Below are 27,699 nucleotides of genomic sequence, written 5' to 3'. Positions count from 1 at the left end.
CGCATAGTTAAATTGATGGTGCGAGAACACCAGATGAGGCGTCCCCTAGTGTACTGCTTGCCAGAAGTGCAGTCTGGCACATCGGTCGAGTAGGAGGAGTGTCATGGCCTTCAAGAGTAATGAGAACGACGTACCTCCGGAGGATCGGGGGGGGTGGGGGGGTACCAACTAAAGGCAGCCTGCCCCTCCATCCCCACTGAATAAGAGGAGAGGAACTGCTTCCGGTCAGCAGAGTCTAGTTGACAAGTTGTGCAAACGACTCTGCAGCACGGGCAGGACTGGTCACACTTAATATCCCTCCTAAGGAGAGCCAGTGAATCCAAGCTGATAGGTGGTGGCTCTGAGTATCAGGATGTGGGCGGCAAAGCGAGAAAGGGAGAGGAAAGCTCTGTGACAGGAAAGACAAACACCAGAGTGGGGAGAGGGAGTAAAAGACCAAACCTGTAGTGCAGAGGAGGGGACAAATCCCAGACCAGGTAGAAAATGAGACAACCCCGGAGAGGGAGAAAGAGACAACACACTGGCGTGGGGAGAGAACAGAGAAACCCTAGAGTGGAGAAAGACAACCCCTGGAGATTGGAGAGGTTGGAGAGACCCCAGAATGGGGGCTTAAGAAAGGGAGAAGCCCTAAAGACTGAGCAGCAATCTGAGATGGGAGCCCAATGGTGGGAATGAGGCTAATGAAAGAGAAAAGACAAGTCTTCCCAAAGGTAAAAGAGAACCCCAGATTATGGAAGGCACTCCAGTATGACACAAACTGCTTGCCTGGAACTGTAGACGATGGCCTATGATGAAGAAACATTAGGTTGGGGGTCAGAAGGCAGTAGCCAACCTTTTTTCCATGGGCAGCTATCAAAAGCCTTTTTGTTATATTTCCTTCTTAAGGAAAGTGACTTGGATAAAAGGAGTATTTCGGAATGAGGACTTTTCAGATATCATCGCATCACGACAAGCACCCTTTTGACTTTTTGTAGACTAGGGCTGGAGCTTATAGGTTTAGGGGAAGAATGGTCATTTTGGTTCTGAAATTAATAAACATAAAAACCATACTTTCGTGTTGGAGTCCTGCTTCTGAACTTGTCCCACCATGTAAGAGGTTAAAGAAGCGCTAACGGTAGTAGCAATGTTACATGAATTAATTTCAGGAAAATAATGATGTGCTGGCATCCTTCAGATGTGAACCTAGTGTTAAATTTTCATAGGCAATGTTTCAGATTATGAAAATAGAATGAGCATCACATAATTAAGCCATATGCTAAAGAGTCTTGTTTAGTAGCATGCCAAAGCAGGTCTGAAATTATTTTTCTGTTGCAGAATTTTTATTAGATTCGCATATAAGCAAATGGTACAAGAACAGGTAATCCATTTTTAAAACAATTATATACTCTGAAGAATCAAAACTAATACAGTTGGTCAAGAACAAGTTGAGCCAGTTAGGATCAATGAGCTTTTTATGTTGAATAGTAATTAAGACAATCAAGGATGAACCACTGACAAGGATACAGGACAGAAGACAGTAGGTGTGGCTGGGGAGAACAGTGATTAAAAGCTGGTTGTTGAGAATCCTTTTTTGATGTGTGCTGTGATTTTACTATACTATTGATCCCATTTATAAAGGTGTCGTTTTTAATTCCTTTTTTTGTCAAATGTCACAAAGCAACCAGAGTGTTTAATTCATGAACATAGTTTTCGGGTACCTCATGCTCTTCATGTAACGGTTAATAAGCTGTCTGGCTTAATGCAACACACTTTAAAAGAATGTGCATGCTAACCCACATTTTTCTTCTAATTTTACAGTAGTTTTTTTTTAATTTAATCTTTCATTTTTATAGAAAAACAGTTTGGACTCGAAAGAACATCTTCAAGTGTTTCTCCGTGTTAGACCACTCACTGCTTCAGAGCTTGAACAAAATGAGTCGCAGGTAGGCAAATAAATGAAATGTTAAGCAAATAAAATGAACAGTTTCATTATAAAAAATAAAATTTTAAAAAAGCGCTGTAAAATATATATATGCAATTATATGGGCCTTGTTTTTGACTTTTGTGACAATATTTTATTTCTTTATTTTTGATTCTTAATGAGCGCTGCTCAACCGGAGGCTTCAGTGCGCTTTACATAAAGACCAAACTGGACAAACGCAGACAGAAAATCCTGGTCAATCTTTGTTAAATAGGGAGGTGTTCATGTCCGTTTTAAACTGCACAAGGCCATGGTAGTTATGCAGGGTGTGCAGGAGCTCATTTCAAGCCTTTGGTGCCCAAACATCAAAACTTGTTTATCAAATCTTGAAAGTTCGGAGCGGGTTTGGTAAAGGATGATGCCCTTGTTGGATCCAACAGTTCTCTAAGGGTTTTTTAATGAGAAACAGGTCTTTCAGGTATTGAGGTGCAGACCTGTATCTCTTCATAGTTATGCCGGAGATACTAACAATACAGCAGCTATAGGGAGGAATCTGAAGCCTGTATCGCTTGGTGCTTTTATAGCTTGCAAAAAGGCAATGCTTTACATTTGCTCTTATGGATTTACAGAGGCATAAAGTACTTTGCTTTTGTAAAAAAAACTGCGCTACAAAGAAGAGTGTGCACATATTTGTAGAGCCCAGGGAGGCCTTGGATATGATATATTTCATTTATGAAGCGCCTATACACAAGTGTTTCAAAGCGCGACCAAAGATGTGCCCCTCCTCCACTGAGAAGTGAGTTGTGTTAGTGTACCTGGTCTACCTGTGCATCTACTTGGTATCAGTAAGGGAAGCTATGTTATCACTGATTCCTGCCCCCCCCCTCCGCCCCCCGTCACTCTTCACACACATCCCTCCTTTGACTGTTGACTTGGCAAGTGGTAACCCATGTTAGTCTTGCTGCACATGACTAGTGCTGCTGCTAAAGGTAAGGAGTCCTGGAAAGTGGAACGGTGGGAGGGAGTGTCGGAGCATGGGGAAGTGTTTGTGGCTTACTTGCTGACCTATCTGCCATCAGAGAGGCCGATATGATGTTCGGTGGATACTGGGAGGGCATTACATGGACACCATTTAACATCCCTAATCTCCTCCAGGCCTTTTTACATCTCTGGCCCCACTAAGAAAGCAAGTGAAGACCAAAAAGCAGGCATGGGTGCTGAAGTGTATAGATGTTTGAAACTTTTCTGCGCTTTGATCTTGTGTAGGAGCCAATAATGGGAGAGCAGAGCAGTGACGAAGGGCAGCTTAAACAGATGGTTGCGGGGATTCCAAGATGGCGGCCGGACTGTGAGGACGTACTCCTCGAGTCCTCCGTGCAGGCAAAATTAAAAAAAGGTGTACATAGCGGCTTTTGAAAGCCCCAACCACGCAGAAAAGGAAGCAGAAAGGGAGACACAGCAGGACGCTGACTGCGCGCCCGGACACCAGACGCCGATGCAAGGGGACCGGCACGGGTGACGGAGCCCGACACAGCCAAGCTTGCCCCGCTGGAGGCCCGGAGGGAAGTTGGAAGAACTGAGGCAGCGGTGACAGGCTGCCCCATGAGCCTGGTTGCGGACAGCCGGCGGAGATACCCCCACCCCCCAGGTGGCGGAACCCTGTGCCCCCGTCAGGAACCGCTCCGGAGGTAGGCGAAAGTAATCGGGGGTGAGGACTCCCCTCCCCCCGGCCCAACAACGCACCCCGGCGGAGTGGAGTACGACGTGCGGTCCCCGCTGCAGACCGCGGAAGAAGAGGAAGAAAGCCCTGTGGCAGCGACGGCCAGTGGTCCCCGCTCGTTCGTGATCGACCAGTAGAGTCTCCCCCACCCCTAAGCAGCGAAGCCCCGAGCCTGTGAGTGGCCGAGTCATTGTAGCGAAAGGTGACCGTCGAAGGGTGCTCCCCCTCCCTCACCCGACAATGCGCCTTGGCTGTGCAGAAGAAGGGAGGAACCCTGTGGCAGGGGCTGCTCCGGAGAAAGTAATCGGGGGTGAGGATTCCCCTCCCCCCGGTCCAGCATCGCACCTCGGAGAAGCACGCACGGTCCCCGCTGCAGAACGCGGAAGCATAAGGAGAAAGCCCTCGCGAGCAACCGGCAGGGCTGCCCCCGCTCTCAAGCAACAAAGCCTCGAGCCCGTGAGGAGCCGATCCAGCCTCAGTGTAAGGTGAGCGGTGAGGAGAGCTCTCCAAACCCCCCCCCCCCCCCTCCCCAACCGACAACGGGCCCCAACGATCCGGTGGAGCCTGCAAGGTGCCAGCGGCTCCCAAGGAAGAAGATCCGGAGCGGCCAACAGCGGGGTGAGTCCCCAAAGAAAGAAGCAGCGGTGCGGATGGAGAGGGGGGGCGGCAGGCTCTGAGAGTTTGCCCCCCCCCCCTCCAGGGGAGAAAAAGGAATAGACAATTCCAACGCCCCATACACAAGCGAATTCCCTTCCGCTCCTGATGGAGAAAACCCCCCGAAGCCCCCCTCCCCCCCAGCTACCGTCAATCCGGGGGCAGTTGAAAATCACACGCTCCTCTGGAGGACCGGCACGCCATAGGAGATAGGACGGGATTCAGCGAGGGAGGCATACCACGAGGTGCCGAGCGGTGGGAGACCCCCACATATTCGTTTTTGCATGTTGTGTTTGGACCAGAAGAGACACGGCGGGTGGAACAGATGTTGAAAGAACCCCCCTGAGTCTGCGCCACGCTAGCAGCCCAGTCCCAGGGTGCTGGTGCCCTGTGGGACTCGGAGGATTCGGCCCCCAGTGGGTCTGCAGGAATTAGGCGCCCACAACGAGAGGTGACACGAACCCAGGACCCGCCGTCCTGCAACGTCCGCCTAAACAAAAGCAGGCTAAGGCTACTATAACGAAAACTTGCACTGTCTCGAGCAAACTATCCGCCGACAGTAGCGGTCTGCCTCAGATGCCAGGTACTAAATCTAAAACGGGCCCATCAAGAGCACGAACTCCAGCCAGGCCCCAAGAGGGACAGATGGAGAAGTGCTGGCGACAAAGGGGCCGTACGCAGGCGGACTTGCCCTCTCCTCCTCCAGCGCCACTCACTGATACACAAGCCCACCCAGCGAGCAATATGGCGACCGACAAAGATGAACTGTTAAATTGTCTGAAAGGCATGGAGGCCAGAATGACAAAAGCCTTCCATACTCAAATGGAACAACTCAGGGAGGACTTGAAATCGTCCCTCCAGGAGGTCAACAAGGACATGGCGGAGATGGGCGAAAGAGTGGACATAGTGGAAAGGGGACATAGTGGAAAGGGGCCTATCGAACATCACCGATGAGACTATGAGGTTGGCGTACCAAAAGGCCCATCGGATCCGCAGGCGGCCCAACACACGGACGTAAACTGAAACGCCCCCTAAAAGTGAGACTAACCAAAATAGCTTGCTCCTTGACCAGCTGGCAACTGCAACGAATAATTTGGAGCTCCAGGCAGAGGATCTAGAAAATCGCTCGAGAAGATCCAATATCAGAGTTAAGGGCCTGGCGGAAACGGTACTGGACAAAGACCTGAGAGACACAAAGCAAATTTGCTTTAGCAGTCTCCTAGTCGATACCCAACCTGAATCTATTAGCTTTGACAGGATCCACAGAGTGGGCCCCATACGCAACGAACCAGGTCTGCGACCCAGAGATGGCCTAATAGCGATGACATCGTTTGGTCTGAAGGAGGAGGTGCTACACGCGTCAAGGACAAATGGGGACCTCACGGTTAACGGATCCCGCATTGAGCTATATCAAGACCTCGCTTGGATCACTCTTCATAAAAGGCGGCTAATGCAACCAGTTACGAAAGCCCTGCGAACACATCAAATCAGATATAGATGGTTGCACCCGTTCAGCCTGTCATTCACATGGGAAGGTAAACCGAGGAATATTGGGAACTGTGCAGAAGGTCTAGCGCTTCTACATCTGGAGGACGAACAGCAGGAAGCATCCGAGTGCCCCCGGCCAAACGCTTCTGGTCAGCCAGGCAAACCATGGGAATGATCGACTGGGAGAAGGCAAAGACGCGGAAGACCCGGAAGACCTGGCAGCACCCAACAGGCCCAGGTTGGCGTACCAAAAGGCCCATCGGATCCGCAGGCGGCCCAACACACGGACGTAAACAAACGCCCCTTAAAAGTGAGAAGCCTGCAGAACTGTTCCGAAGCGCCGGCATGGAGGTAGGAGGTCATTAATCTTGGAAGCAGGGTCAGAGTTCTTTTCTACTGACCATTGTGAACTGGGAGGAATCTAGAGGCCATACATCCGCTGGTTCAGCGGAGGAGCCCGTTAGGGGCCCCTGGCCTCATACTCTCCCAGGATGGAGGGGGGGGGGAAAGGGAAGAGGGGGGGGAAAGGGGGGGAAGCATTCGAAGTACAAGAAAGCAAGGAATCAAAAACCATGGGTAAAGATGGGCCACCTCCACAACTGGGTTTAAGGCAAAGAAAACAAAAGGAAATAAATTCCGTAGCAGGATACTGGGTCCACATGCTGAATCCCATCCACTAGGGGCCAATGGAAGAAGTGAACATAATTTCGCTTAATATCCAGGGTCTAAACTCCCTGGCTAAAACGGTCGATTCTAGGCAGGCTGGAGGCCATGCATACGAAAATAGCGATCCTACAGGAGACACACCTGCTCCAGCAAGATGAGAGAAGGATGCATAGTAGAACATTCCCTCTTCAGTTTTTTTGCCTCAAGTCAGTCTAAAATGAAAGGAGTGGCAATCTTATGTAGCAGGGACCTGGGTTTCCACAAACATATTATGAAGGATCGGGAGGGCAGATACCTGGGGGTGAAAGGGACAATCAATGGCCATCTGTACACGATTATTGCAGTATATGCCCCCAACGACAAACAGGACCAGTATAGCCCCAAATTACTTCAGAAGGTCAGAGGATGGTGTGAGGGTAGAGTAATAATAGGAGGAGACTTTAACTGTGTCATGGATCCAAAATTAGATAAAACACCCCTCTCCCCCCTCCACCCCCCAACAGCCGCAGACCAGCGGAATAGACAAGCCCTGGGTAAACTCTTCAGAGACTTGGAGGTGATAGAGACATGGTGGTTCTTCCACCCAGAATGCAGGGAGTACACACATTACTCGGCGGTACACAGAGGATACTCTAGAATTGACATGATCCTGGTTTCCTCTACCCTGATCCCCCATGTCAAGAAAATAGAAATTGGAGTCAATACCTCTCAGTTCACGCCCCAGTGGTGACCTGTATAGAACTGCAGAAAATCACGAATAAGCCCCGCCCACAATGGAGGCTGAATGAAACAAGCCTGAGGACTTAGCGCTTAGGGCACACATGGAGGAAGTTATAAGAAATTACTTCCTGGAAAATGACAATGGAGAGGTAGACTGGCGGGTGGTATGGGACGCGGGGAAAGCAGTCGTTAGAGGTGAATTTATAGCTCAAGCAACGCAATACTACAGAGAGAAAGCCCTTATAACGCAGAAAATAGAAGAAGTAAGAAACGCTGAAAAGCTCCACAAAACCCGCCAGACGCCCACAGCCTGGCGAGACCTCAAAAAAGCTAGATCCAAACTTGAAAATCATATGGTGGACAAAACAGCGCAAATATTACTAAATACTAAACCGTCATATTACATTCACGGGGGGGAAAGCGAGTAAATTCTTGGCAGCCAAATTACGCAAACAACGCGCAACCACATTACCCGGTTGAGAAATGGTAGTCGGGTATTGCAAACGGGAGATGAGGAGAAACTTGAAATGATGGTCCCCTTCCACAAAAATCTAATGTCTAGGGAGGACCTGAACGCAGCAGAACAAGTGTCCTACTTGTCGACCTTAAAACTGCCACAGATTTCCGATCAGCGGAAAGATCAATTAGGAGCCCCTTTCACAACACAAGATGTGGGGGACACGATAACCGCACTATCCAGGGGAAAGGCACCAGGCCCAGATGGTTTGGGGAACGGGTTCTATAAAGTGTTCCCTTACCCAGCTGACAACCCCCCTTTTCAACCTAATGAGGGATAAAGGAGCAGTCTCAAAGGATATGGGGCACTTGGCCACAATTCTACCCCTAAAGCCGGGGAAAGACCCAGTGGAATGCTCCAGCTACCGCCCCAATGCCCTCCTCAATACTGACGCAAAACTGTACGCAAAAATACTTGCAAATCGGTTGGCGACAGTATTGCCTGAGATAATACATGTAGACCAGGCTGGCTTCGTTCGGAGTAGGCACACTCCAGGATAATGTCAGGCGGGTAGTTGATATCATAGACTGGGGCACCAGGAGCGCCCAGAAATTCGCTATTGCTGCAATTGATGCCACACGGCCATTCGACAGCATTGACTGGAAATACAGAAGTTTAGTACTAGATGGTTTCGGCTGTGGACCGACATTTTCTAAGATGGTCCTGGCTAATTACCAGCTCCCAACCACACACCTAATCGTAAATGGCTACACATCAGAAAGACTCAATATCACAGGATTAGGGAGGACCCAGGAATTAGGGGGTTGCGTATAGGGGAGACCTAACATAAGTTAGCCCTATATGCAGACAATGTCATGCTCTACATGGCAGACTCAAGGCACACGCTACCAACATAATTACAGAACTGCAGACATTCAAGAAAACATCATGGTTCACAATAAATTACGCCAAATCCGAAGCACTGAATGTAACCGAGGATAGGGGGAACATAACATACCTAGAGGAACGCTATCCCCTACAGTGGGAAAAACAATCCCTGGAATACCTAGGAATTCGCATTACTAGATCCACAAAAAACCTGCTCAAGGCGAACATCAATCCTCTTCGGAAGCGCCTGCAAGTAGACTTGCAGAGATGGGACCTCCAGGAATTAGCTTGGTTTGCTAGGATAGCGGCGATAAAAATTTTACCTAGACTGCTGTATGTGGTAAGCTCCACCCCGGTGGTAAGCCCCCCGAAAAGGTTTCAGCAACTCCAAAAAGCTGTGTTCAAATTTATCTGGGGGAACAAGAAGCCAAGAATCCAAAAAAAGATCATGATGCGCCCAACACTTCTGGGGGGACTGGGAGTGTCGGATATAGGGAGATGCGTCCTAGCGGCCCAATTGGCGCCAGCTCTGAAATGGGCGGGTAGTGACCCCCTCCCAAGGTGGGGGGAAATAGAACAGTTTGCAACTGATACCCCATTACGTGTGCTCCCATTCCTTAAGCCAGAAGCACGAGAGAGGGGAGGCATCGTATTGGAAGCGACAAAGACAACACTTCACACCTGGGACTCAGCGATCCATAGCAGAGGGATCAAACTAGGTCTGGGCCCAATGTCTCCTATTATACACAACCCAGATTTCTCGCCTGGGCTCCAACAGAGGTTCTGGGATGGCTGGCAGGGAGCAGACACATTGTCCTTACCAGACTTCTACCAAGATGATGCCCCACTCTCCTTTGACTTATGCAAACAAAGATTTGGCATCACTGAACAGCACGGATTCAAATATATACAAGTGCGCCACTGGATCTCGCACTCTGCAGTTAAAAGGGCTGGACTACGCCCCCCAGTTGGTTTAGAACTCAAGATACGGGAGGGGGCACAGGGAAAGGGGATCACCAGATTGTATAAGCTATTAGATAAATCGCAAGCAGACGAATCCCTCCAATACATGAAGGATTGGGAGTGGGACATGGGGGAGGATATCACTCAGGAAGAATGGTGTCAAGTCTGGAGGAGGGTTCACAAACTTCTCCAGCATGGGGTCTGGCATGGATTCACACGCTCATGAATATTCCCCGTCAGGCTGGGAATCCTCGGTAAAGAAAAAATCAGTATCAGTTTCGTTTCTGATCTGTCTTTCGTAGTAGTAAGCAATCACTGATCTCTGCGTCATACTGACCACAGCCAATGACTGCCCTCTACCTAAGCCCCGCCTCTGGCAGCCATCTTCAGATTTTTACCGCACGTTCAATTGTTGGGAGTCCTCGTGCTTAGCTCTCGAGCTTTTACTGCGTGTTTCGCGCTTTTTCAGGTGAATTTTCACATTTTTTCGGTTAATCGAGTCTCAAGCTCCACCGTTTCTACTCCCGTTAACGGCTACCCGTTGCGGGATTTTCCTACGCCCCTCAAGGGTGAAGATTTCATCGAATCAACTTCTTGGAGGATTCCAGAAGATTCGCGGCCTACTTCGAGATGACCCAGGATGCGAGTTCGTCGCCCGGACCCAAGCTGTTTCGCAGCTGCCATGGATGTGGGCTGCATAATGTGTTTAAGGAAGATGAACATTCGCGATGCCTCTACTGTCTTCATGGGGACAAGACTCATGTAGAGAAGGACTGCCAGTTCTGCAAGAACTTGTCGGAGCGGACCATGAGGGACCGTCGATCCTGTCTCGCAAGCTGGTTGGAGAAGGGCTCGACGGGTGAGAAGAAGAAGAAAGAGTCCAAGCGGGCTTCTAAGTCCTGTGCGGGCGCCCCGGTGACGGGGGCCCAACACCAGGCCAAGCGCCGCGAGTCCGCTGGCTCCGGGAGCGCCGAAAGGTCGGGCTCTTCGGTCGCCAGGCAGGGCGCACCTTCCCCGGCACCGTCAACCACGAGCCAACGCTCCGGTTCGGGGAAGAGAAAGTCTGAGACCCCGGGTAAGCTTCGGGAGAAGCCCCGGCCGATCTCGGAAGAGGGGGGGAGCGAGGCGTCGCCCCTCCCCCGAAAGAGAAGGCCCGGGACGCACCTAAGGTGGTGAAGGCCCCTACCCAGCAGGCGAAGGCCTCTATCGAGGCTATCGCGGCGACTCTGGCCAAGCCGGCAGAGACACCGCCAGCGGAGACTGCCTCCGGGACTAGAGTTTCCCTGCCGCCAAGGAGGGAATCCTCTTTTCAGCCCATCGTTGTGGCCGCCATGATGGAAGAAGCAAGGTGGGGCACGGTGCCCTCCTCGAGCTCCGAGTCAGCCTCGGAGGAGGAACTGACCGAGGCCGTGAGGAACCTCGAAGTCCAATTCGAGAAGGTTCGATCCTGTCAGGAAGATCCTCGGGAGATAACTGAGGAAGACGGACGCTGGTGAGGAAGAGCGGCCTTCCCTTCCGGCGCAGCCACACCCTAGGCCTCAGGATGGCTCGGCGGCCATTTTGTCTGCCATCCAGTCCTTATGCTCTGAGATAAGGATGAGATTCCCACGGCCCAGGCCGGAGGACCCGCAACCTGGCCCGTCAGGAAGTCCTCAGAACAAACGACAGAAGACCCAACCCTCTCCTCCGCTCGCCCCCGTAAGGCCTACAGTTCCCTCCTCATCCTCCCACGAGTCGGGAGATGACGGTGCGTTGGGCTCGACGACGGGTTCTGAGGGCGACAACGACGGAACGGGTCTCCCGTCTCCCGTCGCACGCCGCCCGACGAGATTGGCTCATTCCACGCCATGATCGCCAGGGCGTCCGAATTGTTCCAGCTCTGCCCGGAGGAGCAGAAAAAGGAAGGTTTCCTCTATCAGCGCCGGGAGGCCAAGAGGAAGACGGTCATTGCGGTGCCCCTAATCGATGACATCTGGGAGGAGGGCCTGTCGGTTCTCAAGAACCCCTCCACGGCACCAGCCAAACGGGACCGGTACGAGAAGAAGTACCGGGTCCCCGAAACCGCTCCCCTGTGCCTCAGGGCCCAGCCAACGGCAGACTCTGTCGTCTCGGCGGCGGCGAAGAAGAAAGCGGCGGGGTCAGGAGCCTCGACGTCGAATTCCCTGCCGGATGGCGAGGGAAAGAAGTTTGACGCCATGGGGCAGCGGGTCATTTTGTCAGCGGCGACGACGATCAAAGCGGCCAACGCCCTGGCGATCGTGGCCCGTTGCGACAGGGAGCTCTGGTTTAAGCTGGCCCCCATATTGGACTTCCTGCCGGACGACAAGAGGTCCGAGGCCCTGGAAATACTGCAAGAGGGAGAGGTGGCGTCGGACCATGCCATAACGGTGGCAACCGATATTGCCGATACCGGGTTCCGCCAGCTGGGCAACGGTGTTTGCCTACGACGACGGGGTTGGCTCTGGGCGACCGACTTCCGTCAGGACGTCCAGACCAGGGTGTTGGACATGCCGTTCGACGGCAGCAACTTGTTCGGGAAGGCGGTGGACGAATCCCTCCAAGCCATAAAAACGGAGACGGCCCGCGCCCTAGGAGCCCTTCAGCAACGACTGCCCTTTCTGAGCTCCGGAGGCAGACCGGGTGCCTCCAAGAGATCCAGCGGTGGCTCGTCGTCCTACCGCCAGGCGGCACGCTCCTCGTCTCAGGAGGCCTACAGGGGTCGCGGCAAGCAGGGAGCGCCTCGCCGCCGTCGGCAAGGTGGCCAGGGCGGCAAGGCCACCACCTCCAAGCAGGACTGAACCGGCTGTGGTCTCGGGCCCCCACCGAAGCACCCCGGTGGGAGGCCGGCTGACGAACTTCGTCGGCGTGTGGAAGTCCATCTCCACCGACCGTTGGGTGCTGGATACCCTGGCAAGAGGACACTATCGAATTCCTGAAGAAGTGCCCTCACGTTCCACCTGTGGCCAGGAAAGAAAATCACATCCCGCAACTGCTGTTGGAAGTACGGGGAAGTAGGAAGAAGACGGGCGGCTGGCGCCCCATCCTGGACCTTCGTCGTTTGAACAAATACATCAGATCACAAAAGTTCAGGATGGTCACCCTCCAGCACGTACTGGGACAGCTGGAGGAAGGCGACTTTCTATCGTCGTTGGACCTGGAGGATGCATACTTCCACGTTCCCATCCTCAAAAGTCACCGAAAGTTCCTCAGGTTCGTCGTCCAGGGACGCCGCTACCAATTCAGAGCACTGCCGTTCGGATTGAAGTCGGCCCCCAGGGTCTTTACCAAGTGCCTAGCACCAGTGGCGGCGCGGCTGCGCCTGCAGGGGATTCACGTCTACCCCTACCTGGACGACTGGCTCATCCGCTCAAGGACGAGGGAACTCGCCGTCGAACACACTGCGAGGACCGTCCAGCTACTCACAGACCTGGGATTCGCCATAAACTACCCAAAGTCCCGCCTGGTGCCATCGCACGTGGCCCTGTTTCTGGGAGCGAAGCTCGATACAGTGAGGCGCCTGGCGGCCCCGTCGGAAGAACGGACGAAGACCATTCTAGGCAAAGTGCAGCGTCTGCTAGCTTCGGACGTGGCCAGGGTGAGGTCCATCAAGTCCCTCCTGGGGATGATGTCCTCTTGCATCTACCTGGTGCGCCTCTGCAGACTACGGATGCGCCCTCTTCAAGAATTTCTCGATGCCCGTTGGATGCAGGCGACGGGCACCTTCGAAGACAGGGTCCCCCTCAACGAGGTGTTCCGGCGGGCGATTCAGTGGTGGGGCGTTCGAGCGCACCTCACGGCGATCAAGGACTTTCAGATGCCGGCGTACCAGGAGACGGTGACGACGGACGCCTCCCTGGAAGGTTGGGGCGCCCACACCAGAGATCTCCACGCAAGAGGCCTCTGGCTCCCGGAGGAGAAGCTCCTGCACATCAACGTCCTGGAACTCCGAGCCGTGTTCTGGGCTCTCAAATCGTTCCTCCCGTCGCTCAAGGGCAAGGTGGTGCGGATCTTCACGGACAACACCACGACAATGTTTTACATACGGAAGCAGGGAGGCACCAGATCCCCAGCCCTATCCAAGGAGGCACAGGATCTGTGGCACTGGGCTGTCGCCCAGGGGATGTTCCTGGTTCCCTTCCACCTGGCAGGAGAAAGAAACACCATCGCCGACTCGCTCAGCAGGGAACTGCGCGCGTGTCACGAGTGGGAACTGCGCCAGGATCAGGTGGATCAACTCTTCCAACTATGGGGCAAACCCCAAATGGACCTGTTCGCAACAGCGACGAACTCGAAGTGCAAGAGGTTCGCCAGCAGGTTTCCCCAGCCGAGAAGCATGGGCGATGCGTTCTCGTTCCCCTGGGACGGCCTATACCTGTATGCGTTCCCTCCGTTGCCGTTGCTGCTTCGACTCATCAGCCAGCTCAAGAGGTCCCGGTGCAGGATGATCCTCGTCGCACCGGCGTGGCCGAGGCAGACCTGGTTTCCGGGCCTTCTGGACTTGTCAACGTCCCCTCCCATCAAGCTGTCGGCGGACGCGGACCTTCTCTCCAGAGAAGGAGGCGCCATCTTCCACCACGACCTGGCGTCGCTGAAACTGCAGGCTTGGCTCCTGCAGCGCTAGAGTTTGGAGGCTACGATATACCGGCCGATTGCAGAGAGGTTCTTGCAAAGGCCAGGGCGTCCTCGACTCTCAAATGCTACGGTCATAAGTGGAAGAGGTTCTCTATCTGGTGTCGAGCACAGAAGATCAACCCCCTACGGATTACGGCCCCTCAAGTGCTGCCGTACCTGCTATCGCTGGCAAAGGCTGGGCTAGCCCATGCCTCCATTAAGATGCATCTGGCGGCGATCTCCAGATATACCAGAACCACAGGACGGACGTCCCTGTGGTCCCATCGGCTGGTAAGAGTTTATGAAAGGACTGTTCTGGTCGTTCCCGCCGGTGAAGGCCCCGGCGTGGGAACTTAACGTGGTGCTGACCAGGCTCATGGGGGCCCCATTCGAGCCGATGCACTCCGCACCGATGAAGTTTGTGTCGTGGAAGTCTGCGTTCCTGGTGGCCATTACCTCCGCACGACGAGTGGGAGAGATCCAGGCCCTATCCTGCAAAGCACCGTACTTGACTTTCCATGCCTCGAGGGTGGTGCTTAGGACGCACCCCTCCTTTATGCCCAAGGTGCCGTCGGACTTCCATCTTAACGAGCCCTTGGTGTTACCCGTTTTCTTCCCGTCTCCTTTGTCGCCGGCCGAGAGGACTTTGCACTCGCTGGATGTGGCTAGAGCGCTGAAGTTCTACGTGGACCACACGAAGAGTTTCCGGAAGACATCACAGCTGTTTGTGAACTTTGGACTTGTGAATCAAGGGAAGGCTCTCTCGAAGTCTTCTATTTCCAGATGGCTCTCCGGCTGCATCATGCACTATCACCGGTTGGCTAACCGACCGCTGCCAGGCCGTCCGAGAGCCCATTCGACCAGAGCGATCGCTGCTACTACGGCGTTCTTATCTGGTGTGCCCCTGCTGGACATCTGCAGGGCTGCTACGTGGAGGTCGACGCACACCTTCACGAGATTCTACTGCGTCGATCGGGATTCCAGGGAGGAGTCCAGGGTCGGGCAAGCAGTGCTGCGCAACCTGTTCGCTTAAGGTGAGCAGGTAAGAGATGATTAATGTTGAGTTTTTTTGTATTGCTTAATGTTGAGCCTTTTGCCACCCCCCGTGGTTGTGCATGTGTGTACTGCTATTTATTCTTATATTCATAAGCATGTGAATCCATGCCAGACGCCATGCTGGAGAAGGAACAAGTTACTTACCTGTAACTGTTGTTCTCCAGCATGGGTCTGGCATGGATTCACATGCGAACCCTCCCGCCTACCCCTCTGCCGCTCTTCACTTGGTCATACTGCCACTTCACGTGCTACCAAATCTGAAGATGACTGCCAGAGGCGGGGCTTAGGTAGAGGGCAGTCATTGGCTGTGGTCAGTATGACACAGAGATCAGTGATTGGTTACTACTACGAAAGACAGATCAGAAACGAAACTGATACTTATTATTTTTTCTTTACCGAGGATTCCCAGCCTGACGGGGAATATTCATGAGCATGTGAATCCATGCCAGACCCATGCTGGAGAACAACAGTTACAGGTAAGTAACTTGTTCCTTTCCAAGTCCACTGCAATCAAAGAATCGGCATATAAGTTATGCTATCGATGGTATCTGCCCCCAAGTAGAATACATAAAATGAACCCTACGTACCCGTCAGACTGTTGGCGCCAGTGCGGTGAAAGAGGCGACCTATTCCATATGTGGTGGACATGTCCAAAGATAAAGATATATTGGAAAGAAGTTCTGAGTCTAATTAAAGACATAACGGGTGCAGACCTACCTCATTCCCCCAAGGTTATCCTGTTGGGGGTAGTGGCGGAAGGGACATACGCAGCTTCAGGGAACAGAGCGGCCCTCATCACCCACCTACTAGTGGCAGCAAGGATGACAGTCGCCCAACGTTGGAAAACAGTGGAAGGCCCAACAGCCCCATGGTGGTGGATGAAAGTGTGGGGAGTGATGGCGATGGAGAACATTTGCGCCACAATCGGGGACATACCTGAAATTCCTAGCCATATGGGATCCTCTTCAGGACTATGTGGGGGAGAGGGAGGCCCAATTCTTTAAACCCAGGACCTTAAGAAATGAATAAAAATATAGTTGGTTAAACACATGGTTGCATTGTGCCTTTCCGGCTTTTTTTACGTTGTGGATGTTTTTTTATTTCTTGGTTTTTTTTATGCCATACCTTTGCTGTCTTTGAATGGCAATGATGAGTATGTGTGAATCTAGCTGAAATGCATGCCAATGGATTTTATCGCCTTGCATACCAATTGGGTAAGCTGTTTTGATTGTAAATCTGGTGGCCGCATATATATCTGTATAATCCCGTGAAATCAGCTCTTACCACAAATTTAGTAGAGGACATTTTAGGTGGGCTGGGTACCATTTTCATGGTGCAGGACTCTGCAATGGTGTCCCTTCTGAAACATTTTCTGTACTAATTGCACTTCATAGCAGTCCTCTAAAATGGCAGAAGTGCACCAGGTTAATCTGTTAACTGCAATTAATCTTTTGGAACTCTACGCCTGTTTGTGAAGGTAGCTTGAAGTGGTTTGGGGGGCCTCTGGAGCAGCTCCTAGGTGGATATATACTGAGAAGTAAGTCGGCCTTCCAGGGGATTTTGGGGGGCAACATTTCCTGCTTTCTCAAGCGATCCCAAAGGAGCGGTTACAGAGACATGTAAGTAGGTACCACAGGAACATGTATCCATGTGAGCTAGAACTAGTGTGATAGATTAAAGATCATACATTATACTAGCTGGTATGTCAAGATACTGTACATGGGGCTCACCTCCCTCAATATCCACTTTCTAATTTGCTGGATTAAGATTTTGGGATTGATTCGATATTGTAAATAGCTTGTTATAGCATTGATGGACAAAATTATTTAATGTATTTTTTGAGTTTACAAGCTTTAACCCAAGTGTGCGCAGGCTTGGCAGCCCATGCTCTGGTGTTGAGGAAAAGAAGCATTCCCAAGGGTTTTAAAATGTTTACTTTGTCCGTACCAGAGCTGCTTAAAGTCCTTCTGATGGTGGGTCATGGATATGAGAAGGGCCACAGCTCATGATGGGGCATTGGCGATTATGCTGGATGTGTCCATGGAAGGCAAAACATTGCTGGATGCACCAGTAACCCAGGTGGTACCCGCCAGACTGAGTGAGGCAGAGTGGCAATCTCGCCTCCCTGTGCTCCAAATTCAAATGCTTCAGCAGCAAGCATCCAAACGTCCAGTGCCAAAAATTGATTAGCAGATTTTGCTAATTAAAATTTTTGATTTGAAAATTAACTAATTTGATTAGCAATTTTGTAGTAACATTGAATGTCGCCAGAAATAGTTGTACCCCAAGATATGATTAGCAAGAATGCAAAAATGATTTCTATGTACCTCTGAAGTATAACATCAGTGCAATGTTTGTAAAATGTAAAGGTTTGCTGCATGAATGGCCAAACAAATAAAGCTCTAAAAAACATTTTTCAGTTCAAGGATGTGTGGCTGGGTCATGCAGTCAGTGTTGCAGTAAAGTGATGCGTCCTTCATATTGTTAAGACATGAGTGAAAGACTCAATAGTGTGTGCATGCAATTTTTATTTTATTATATTGTTGGTGTCACAGGGTAGGGCAGTCATGAACAGAACGTTCACATATGCATGATATGATAATGATATTATAGGTTATTTATAATGCGTTTAATACCTAGAGGTTTCTAAGTGCAGACCCAGGTATCAAACCTGTGGTGCTGCGTGTCGTCCATCTCTGGCCTATGGGTGCCTGGCAGTAAACGGCCTGATAGGCAGCAGGAATATTTCCTTAGTGTTAGGGGGCCAGGTGGCAGGGTAATCCCAGAGGTCCACATGTAGCGCCTACTATTTGGGGTGAAATCCAATACTAGCCAGAAGTAGTACAAAGGAGGAGAGCAAATGCTTCTTTCCATGTGAAAATGTCCAAATGTGTACCTCAGATCAGTATCAACACCTTCACATGTATATTGGCAGCAGAGGCTGAGGCAGGTTGCACTTTTCAGAGTTGTGGATCAGCAATGCAAGCTTCCAAAGATTAGTGCCTTGAGGGCCAAAATAAAAGGGACTGTTCTAGCAAGGCTCTAGTACTCTATAAACACAGAATCGATACACAACACTAATAACCCATTGTTTCAGGGAACAAGAACATAGTGGCTGAATATACACAACAGACTGGTAAACTTGGAATTGTACTTCAGAGACGATGGCAAATGGATTAAGGAATATAAGCATTGGCAAAGCCAACAGTTTGCTGTAGTATTAACTAGTCATTGATGGTGCAGGGCCAGGATATCTAATAGCAGTGCCTGGGAAATGGCCATTACTTTCAAGCCCAAAAATTGTTGCTTTGCCAATGCTTTTAACAGGACTTCAGGGAAGGTCACATGCATAGTGCTTATAAATCGAGTGGTGGAAGGCAGGCCTAGTTAAAGCCACCAACTGGCTCAAATAATCAAAAGCAGCAGTCAATTACGGCGGGTGCTAGGTGTTAGAGAGCAGCCACTCTCTAACACCCAGCACCTGCCGTAAAAACGCAGCCTGCTGATCATAGAAGGCCTCTTCTACAAGGAGCAGGCTGCGTTATTACGGCGGGTGCTGGGTGTTAGCAAGTGGCTGAGGATAATATTTCGCCCGCCCGAACCGGCGGGAGAAATATTATCGTCAGATACTTATACCAATACATTTCAAATCTAAAGGGCCCGGCTTCCCCACCCAAACCTCCCCTAGCACTCAGTGACTCCCTCGGCCTCGTTACGTCAAGTTGAAGCCAGAGTGTGAGAGGGGGGCTGAGATCCTCCTCTTACGTTGTGATGACTCTGCATCCGGGCTGGGCTCATAACATTGATGCAATGTTTTGAGCCCAGCCAGGGTGCTTCTGCCTCGCCTGCAGTGCACACTGTGCACAGAGGCAGAACTTTAAAGGCACCTATTTTTTTTGCTGTCAATCATATTGCATTTGGTGCGACATGATTGTTAAAATTTACAGCAAAAGAGCATTATTATATCGCAAATTGGAATGCGATACCGCTTATTTTATGGCTTGCTGCTGCAGGTTCATTGTGGTAAGGACATTGGAATGTCAACGTAGACTTGAGACATTTTTCTTTTTACATTTTATACATCCCAGAAGACGGGCCTTCAGTCTTCTCCTAGACTCTGGAACCTTCTGCCCATCAACGCCAGACTCGCTCCCTTGCTTTTACAATTCAGGAAGGAGCTAAAGATCCTTTCAAAGAATGGCTCCTCCATTAAACCCAGGTTAACACACCCTCCACTTCCCACCAAAACGGATACTGGGCGACCTGCTCCCCTGCTTCCTTCCCTGGTTGCTTGTAGATACCTTGCTTCCGAATTGCCCTTCCCATATTGACCCCTTGCATTATGCTTCCCTCGCTGTGTACTTCCATCTTTGATTTGTGAAGCACTCCATTGTTTCCTGTAGGTAGGGCCACATTCAATAAATACCGTAATAAATCCTGAAGGGGCAGATCATGGATGAGGGGCTTTGTTGGAAGGGCAGCTTCATTGGAACTCTCTGCCTCTGGTATCTTTGACTGTTGAGGCCATAACACTCCAACTCCCCTCCTGGGGTGGGGGCAGATTAGTTACTTAATGTTGAACCTGAAACTGTCGCTTGTCCCTTCAAGTATGGTTAACATGAAGGCAGCCGGCTCACAGGCTCCTTTATATTCTTGAATGGCTCTGCCCATCCATTTTTATAAGTGTACATTGAGCCAATAGTAGGCAGTGTACTGTTGTGCTGTTTTGCAATAAGACGAAGATCATTGGTGAACGTCCGCAATGTGTGTGAGATCAAAGGATTGTCTCTTTAAATAAACACATGCTATGTTACTTATATTTGTCGGTCAGTTTGCAGCCCACCTATTTGGGTAACATCTGAAGGCACTCTCCTAAACGCTCACACCAGAAAAAATACAACCTGCTGGGGAAAAAGGCCCACAAAACTCTTGCAGGGAATATAAAAAAAACTAGGTGTGCTAGCAAAGGTCTTTGCTGCCCAGGAACGTTCTGAGAAAAAGGGTACAAGCAGAAGCTTAAAATGGGGCACAGCGTCGGCAGCAACATACGTATGGTAAAAATCTGCACGGCTGGTTGGTGCGACCCTATACATGGGCGGCCTGCTCCATATGGAATGCCAGGCCATTGGTCTCAGCCCAGTCTGTCCGTCTTCTATCACGTGGGGTCTCCTGGGAACCAAGGCTGAAGGAGCAATTGGCTACACTTGAAAAATAGTGCTACTCCATCATTATACAGTGCACCTGGCATGCTCAAGACTGGCACTGGGGCAGTCTCGGTCACACTAACCCACATACACACACATTTCACTCATCCCGATCGTGTCTCTGGGCTTCGAAGGCTTCCACCGTACCTCACATTACAAATCATGTCCATATGAAGAAAAGGTGGGATGACCGTGTTCTTAGATTTTTTTTATGGTTGCTTTTTGTGGTCTGAGGTCAAATGTTAGAATTCAGGGGTCTTAGGACTGGGGCAGGGCAAGGGGCTGTAACTCGTGGATGGTTAGTTGGGGGCTGGGGCAGGAAGGGGTTAAGAGGCCTGCTTTGGCCTGTTTGTTAACACGTACACCAAGGCCACGACACAGTCCTGGGTGCACATTCTTTCTTGTAACAAACATATTGGCAACAATTTCAGAACAAAGGTGGGTTTCAGTAGGAGCTAGCAGCACAGTGGGCCTCTTTTCAGCATGTGGGCAGATTCAGATTTCCTCGTCGGGTTTGCGGTCTGTGTTTAATACTCAGAGTACTTCATGGCCATGCAGGCCCCATGCTTCAGTCATAGCTACAAAATGGCGTCTGCTTATATGCGCGCACTACGTTCAAGCGTCTATATAGCTTTTAATATTGTGATATCGTGTGGGGGACCCGTAGGCCGCCCCCTCCCCCCCCCCCAGGCTATTAGAGGTCTCCCAATGGGGCTTGCCTTAAGTGCCTAAGGGGGGGGTGGGGATAGGTTCATTCCATTCCCAACACATACTGCACTAGTTGTTCCTTTTTGTTTTCGAAGTCCAAACACTAATTGACACTCTAACGCTATCCTAGGCCTCAGTTGATGATCCATTGTGCATGGGTCCATTTAGCCTAACTCAAACCTTAAATTTCAGATGTATTCTATTCCTAACTCGAAACCGACATGCAATTTCTAACTCCAAGCCAATCGCCCAAATGTATTATAACCGTATACTAGCCTTGCCTAATAGTACTTCACATGTATGAAATCTTTTATTAGTAAATTGTGGTCCAGTGCATGCAAGAGGAGGAGAATTTTGAAAAAGCATGTTAACATTACTGGTAATGTTACTTCAAATGTCAATATGGTTTTCCAATATAACAACATATTATGCCATGTTCATTGGTAGAGTTAATTTCTCTTGGGTGCAGTAGATAAAATGAGTTACTCGACCTGCTGGTCTAGCAGGATTGTACAGATTTTTCGAGGCCTGAGTATATATGTGGGAGACAATGGGCGAGAGCTGGCTCCTGGCTGGCACAGGAACCAGAATTATTTGCTGAAATATCCTGGTACTTACCAGAAGGAGTCAACCTTGCACACACATCAGAGCTGCCTCCCTAAAGATTGAAGAGGCATGAAAGGGGCGCTAGGAGAACATTGCTGCACTGTGTAGCTGATTTGCAACTTGGACCCAGTCACACCCCTGCCACCCCCCTTCTGTCTGTGTCTATGATGCACACATTTTTTATGTGTGTGTATATATGTATATATATTTGAGGCTTGTGGATCTGCTTAGATCCAATGCTCTGTATAGTCCGACATCTAGTGGTAGTCGCGGAGTATTACAAGATTTGTTTTCGAAACTCAAACTGACGTTGACAGGGTGTTAGTGATCTCATCCCTAGTGTGACGTGTACTGTACCCATGGTCCTTCACGCGCCCACGTCCCTCAGTTTCTTTCCACCATCGTAGTCGGTCACACGTTGCTGAGTTCCTTTCCAGGCTGATGCCTTTGACTAGCTAAAGTGTTCTTTCTCTTACTGTTCGCTTATTGCCGCAGCTTCATCAGACTGCTCGACTGCCCTCTGCAAGCAGCTCCATCGTCAACAACGCCGGACTCGATAACCAGGCACAGCCTTTACAGGGCTTTTCGGTCCTCACCCTTACAGTAGGTGGAGCGGAGGGGGGGAATTGTGGGGGGGGGGCGGCCTCCATATAGTTACTCCTTTTAGAGAATGCATATTCTGCCACCCCTTTTTCCCTTTTGTTGCCAAACTGCCCTTTCCATTTATTATGGAAAAAAACACCTTTTACATGTTGCCCTATCTGCCATAGGAGGTTTCTGTGGAAGGGCACGCACAGAGTGCAATTACTGTCTCCCTAGGGACCACCCAGAAAAGCTTTGCAAGTCCTGCAAACTTTTCCGGCCGAAGACTCTTAAAGACCGCCAGACTAAGTGCTTGGCCGTCCACACCATGCAGTCCGAAGTCTCCATCGACGTGACGGTGGAATCCAGCGAGGCCAGTATCGGTGTCCCTAGTGATGTCAAAGACGACCGAGGTTCGTTGGAACCCCCATGTGTGGGCCCCTGACTCCACTAAACAGGCCTGCGGCTCTGTGACTGAGATGTCAGCCATAGCGCACACACTTCCAATAACACCAACCACATAGCCCAGGGCCGACCTTCGACAAAATGGTTGACCATTGAAGCCCAAGCAGTGTCCACAGAAAAAAGCCTTTAGATATTACTTGCCCTATGGGCCGTCGCTTAGGCCTTCGACACATGACGGGCTTCTGAAACTGGCCTTGAAAGTCGGTTCGGACAGCGCGTATGAAAAAGCTCGCCTTTCGCGTGCCGAAAAACGGGCATTGAAAGGCGTTCCCCAACATAGGCCGAAAATGCAGGAATGTATTAATCTTGTCCGTGCTACCCTTTTAAAGACCAGGTCACAGAGAAAGCAATATCCTTGACGCCTTTGTCTCTCCTGACCTCTGGCTCCCTGAATATGGGTTCCTCCACCCCTGCAGATACTCGCAGGGGCTATGCATCGCAGCACGGACACTCTCCCAAACCACTTCTACCCCTTCAGGTTTTCTACCCTCCTATGAGTGGAGCCCTGAAAAATTCAACAAGATTATGAAAAGGCTGTCATGCTTTGTTGACTTCATGGCTAAGCACCCAGATAAACTTGCTTCCCGTAGACGCCTCCCAGTCAGGGACTGCAAAAAATCAAGCCCCTGACAAAAAAAATCACATCTTGACACACAGCCAAGCACTTTTGCCCTAGGCCCCCAGCTTCCATTTATCAAGACCCCTTACAGGACATGTATGCTATCGATCCCTCAGGGTTGCAAGACCCCGGATCTCTAGGAGAACAATACAGTCAGGACCAGTACTATGATGATAACATCCGTCATCCAGTCGCCTGACCACCAAGATCAGCCTGTAGAAGAGGTTCACCTGTAGATAATCCTCTTCAATACAATTAACTGCTGCTGAAGGCTGCCCAACATTTCAATATTGACACCCAAGAGGCACAAGGAGACAGACTTTGTGGAGGACATTGTTGGAGGCAAAGAATCCGCCACTCCGTTTATTCCGCTGGTACAGTCCATACGAAGTCGTATACAGCCCTCCTTACTGACGCCTAACCTCACAAGGGTGGTTATCTCTAGAATCGAAAAAATCATTCAGGCCAGTGCCCACAGACCCCGTGTACATTAGGGGGGGGTGCAACTCAAACCTGGCTCACTTGTCACCGCTACTAGGAAAAGGGCTGGTACTCCTTTGGTGTCGGCTGAAGCCCTGCCAAAGTAAAAAGATCTATACTTTCAGAAGGAAGGTCGCATCCTCAGCAGCAATCAGGCTAGAATGGCAAATAATTCTCCACTCTTAGTTACGGCTGTCATAAATGGGATGAGTTAGAACAGGTTGAAGCAGTTCCAGAACCCCTGAAATCAGAACTACTAAGCACCATCCCGGAAGGCAAGCAGTTATCTAAATGCATCCTTAAAAACAACCTTGATGCGGGCAGCATCATTGCAGAGGGCACACCAAGCGCCATGTTTGGCTTAGACAGTCTGGTTTTAACTTGGAGACACACGCCACCCTCCTTAACATGCTGGTGGAACCGAACGTCCTCTTTGGCAAGGGGCATCTGCCCTCAAAAGCGCGAAGGAGTATGATGCTCTCAAATCTCTCGGCCAACTAACCAATAAACCCTATGTCCACTGGTGTTTTTCAAACTCCAGAAGGTTTTCAAACTTCTACATCAGGGGTCAATTAAAATCAGACTCATTGGTGGTTACCACCACGAGGAAAAGAGCGGGGAACACCTCTTGCTTCATCGGAGGCACCCCGCCGACAAGGAAAGCAGAAAGACCTACACTTTCGGTAGGAAAGTCGCCACCTCTGCAGAATACCAGGCAAGGATTGCCAACACCGCCACCACCTTGCTGGCCAGCTACAACTTCCACAAGTGGGACAAAGTAGCCGAAATAATGATCTCCGCTCCAGAACCCTTCAAATCCCAACTCTCCGTCGCCATAGCAGAATGGAAAGCTGTTTTGAACTGCATTCTGAAGAATAATTTAGATGCAGTGGATAATGCGGGGAGAAATATTGCTGAGGGCACACTTATCAAGCACCACGCATAGCTTCGCCAGTCAGGCTTTAAGCTGGAGACCCAAGCGACTCTTCTCAACATGCGGATATAGCCAAATGTTCTGTTCAGCAAGGCAATAGAGGATGCACACAAGTGCTAAAGAAGAGTGCGACACTCTGGGCCACCTTATCAACAAACACTCGGGTGAAAGGGGATGCTATGGTTTTCGTCACTTTAGGGGACAATTCTTAAATGGGGTCTGGATACAACCAGGGTCAGAGTTCGTCCTGGGGTTCAACACAAGGCCAATCTTCCCAAGGGTTTCAGAGAGGCCAGAGAAGATCTCGCAGCAGGGGCAGATCCTCCTCTTCCAGAGGTGGATCCACACACCCAATGGCCTGCTGAATGTAACCTCCCATGCCACTCCAGTAGGACGACGCATAACACACTTTACCCACACATGGGAGGCAATTGCCTCTGACAAGTGGGCGCTTTCAACCATGGTGGGCGGTTATTGTATAGAGCTGCTACAACAACCCTCCTACCATCCTCTGAGACAAAGAACCACCACAAAGGAAGAACAGTGCATACGTCTGGAAGAGGTGAAAGCGCTGCTATTAAATAATGCTGTCGAAATCGTCCCAGCGAACCAGGTAAACAACGTACTTCTTGTGCCCAAAAATCTAACTATGTGCCCTGTATTAGATCTGCACCCTGCAAACACCTATGTCGAGCCACAGAAATTCTGCATGACAACCCTACAGGAAGTAATCCCACTGCTAAAGCAATGGGACCACATAGCAACCTTGGATATGAAAGATGCCTATTTTCATATTTCAATGTTCCCAGGGCACAAAGTTCTTGCGTTTCAAGATGGCAAACCAGCACTACCAATTCAAGGTGCTACCTTTCGGCATAGCATCCGCTCCAAGGGTATTTACCAAGGTACTGGATGTGGTGGCAGCGCATCTGCACAGGGAGGCTATTCCAGTATACCCTTACCTGGACGACTGGCTGATCACAGGGAGACACCCCAAATTTGCAAACAAAATACCTCCCAAAGAACGATCCACCTCGATCAACGAGAAAAAGTTAAGTCTTTTACCAAACAATACCAAACCGTTCTTAGGAGCTGTCATAAAAACAGAGGAAGGTCTAGTCTTTCCATCAAAGGAAAGAAGACAAAACATACTGCTGCAAATAGCTCAGTATCAAGCCGGCCACCAGATAACCGTATGCAAAGCTGAGCTTGCTCAGCATGATGACATCTTGCATTTATTTGGTCCCACACGCACGATTGCGCATGCGCCCGAGTGGTTGGTGAAACAGTGGTCTCGGGCAAGCGGTCATTGGGATGATTCAGTGGTTGTTTTGCCAACACTCATACAAGCTCTACACTGGTGGTCAAAAGAGAATCTGTTGAAAGGAAAACCCTTCTTCGACCCGGCGGTGAAAGCGACTGTTACAACAAGACTATTCACTCTCTGGAAGGGGGGGCCCCCCCCATCACATTCATCTCGCAGCACATGGTCTGTGGACTCAAATCACAGCACAGAACCACATCAACTTGCTGGAACTTCTAGCAATATTGAAAGCGCTCCAAGCCTTCGAAGCACAACTGGCAAATCAGTCCATACAAATACTCGGCACCATTGCAATGTAGTATCTCAACAAACCGGGGGGCACACATGCTCCAAATTTGTCCAGGCTAGCACAGAAAATATGGAAAATGGGCACTGAAACGGGGGATGTTCCTGACTTTCCAACATGTTCCAGGGGTACTCAACACCCTAGCAGACTCGCTAAGCAGAGATCATCTACCAGAACACCACGAGTGGCAACTCAACAGAAATGTCGTAGATCACATTTTCTCAGTGGGGCTACCCCATGTTAGACATTTTCGCTACAAGAGAAAACAAGCCATGCCCAGATTTCAGGTGCCTGTTTCCCCAACCAGACTCCAAGGGGAACGCCCTATGGATGAGCTGGTCAGGGAAATGTGCCTATGCTTTTCCACCGATGGAATTAATGAGCAGAGTGTTGAACAAAATTCACAGGGAACAGATGACGTTGATCCTAGTTGCTCCAATGTGGGTGAGACAACCTTTGTATCCACATCTGCGCAAACTGGCGATGTGCAATCCGATCAAGCTCCTGTGCCCGGCCAACTTGCTTTCCCAGCACAGGGGTGGGGGGGGGCAACATTACACTCTCAACCTCAGTCTGACATCTTAGATTACCTCAAAGGTGTATGGATATCCTGAGGGAGGCACATAAACCAAACACTGTTATAGTGACATGTGGAGAACAAATGTAATTTGGTGCAAGTCAAAACAAATAAACCCAATAGAATGTACTTCAACACATATTCTTCATTACATGCTCCACCTATTAGACTCTGGGTTAGTCTTTAACTCTATATGGCACCTCTATCTGCATACACCACCTCTCACAGTAAAGTATCATGGTGGAAGATCCCTGTCATTAAGGCATTCATGGAGGGCGTAAAGAGACTCCACCCTCCTATATCAAACCCACTGCCAGACTGGGACCTCAGGGTGTAGTACTTGCAAAACTCATGGGAACCCCTTTGAGCCTATGCATAAGTTCAGCCTTAAACACCTCTCGTATAAAATAGCTTTCTTGGTGGCTATCATCTCCATAAGGAGAGTCGGTGAACTTCAAGCATTGTTGGTGCAAGACACTTTCTTTCTTATCGACAAAGACAAATTGGTGTTGAACGCACCCTAAGTTTCCAACTAAGTTCATTACAAAATTCCACATAAACCATCCATCGAGCTACCGGCCGTCTTTCATAACTCTACAAGCTCAGCTGAGAAGAAACTCCATACACTAGATGTAAGGAGGGCAGTCCTTTACTATGTAAACAAGACCAGACCGCTCAGAAAAACAGACTATTTGTCTCCGTAGCACCAGGTAGAGAAGGAGACCGCATTTCCAAGAATGCCATCTCCAGATGGATAGTCGTATGCATACAGCTCTGCTACTCTTTATCAA

At 50.2% G+C, this 27,699-nt stretch overlaps 1 protein-coding gene across 3 annotated transcripts in view; it reads left to right on the top strand.

Annotated features, from left to right (window-relative positions):
• KIF20B (kinesin family member 20B) overlaps window positions 1-27,699 on the top strand; it is a 2,369,321-nt gene that overhangs the window by 349,373 nt on the left and 1,992,249 nt on the right. For all 3 annotated transcript variants that reach the window (XM_069611316.1, XM_069611317.1, XM_069611318.1), the window contains exon 3: window positions 1,833-1,922. In XM_069611316.1, coding sequence (XP_069467417.1) covers window positions 1,833-1,922 — 90 coding nt within the window. The remainder of the gene's footprint in view (window positions 1-1,832; window positions 1,923-27,699) is intronic.

The sequence above is a fragment of the Ambystoma mexicanum genome, chromosome 8, assembly GCF_040938575.1.
Source record: "Ambystoma mexicanum isolate Mex_15411 chromosome 8, UKY_AmexF1_1, whole genome shotgun sequence".
NCBI lineage: Eukaryota > Metazoa > Chordata > Amphibia > Caudata > Ambystomatidae > Ambystoma > Ambystoma mexicanum.
This window is presented reverse-complemented; position numbering and strand designations above follow the sequence as displayed.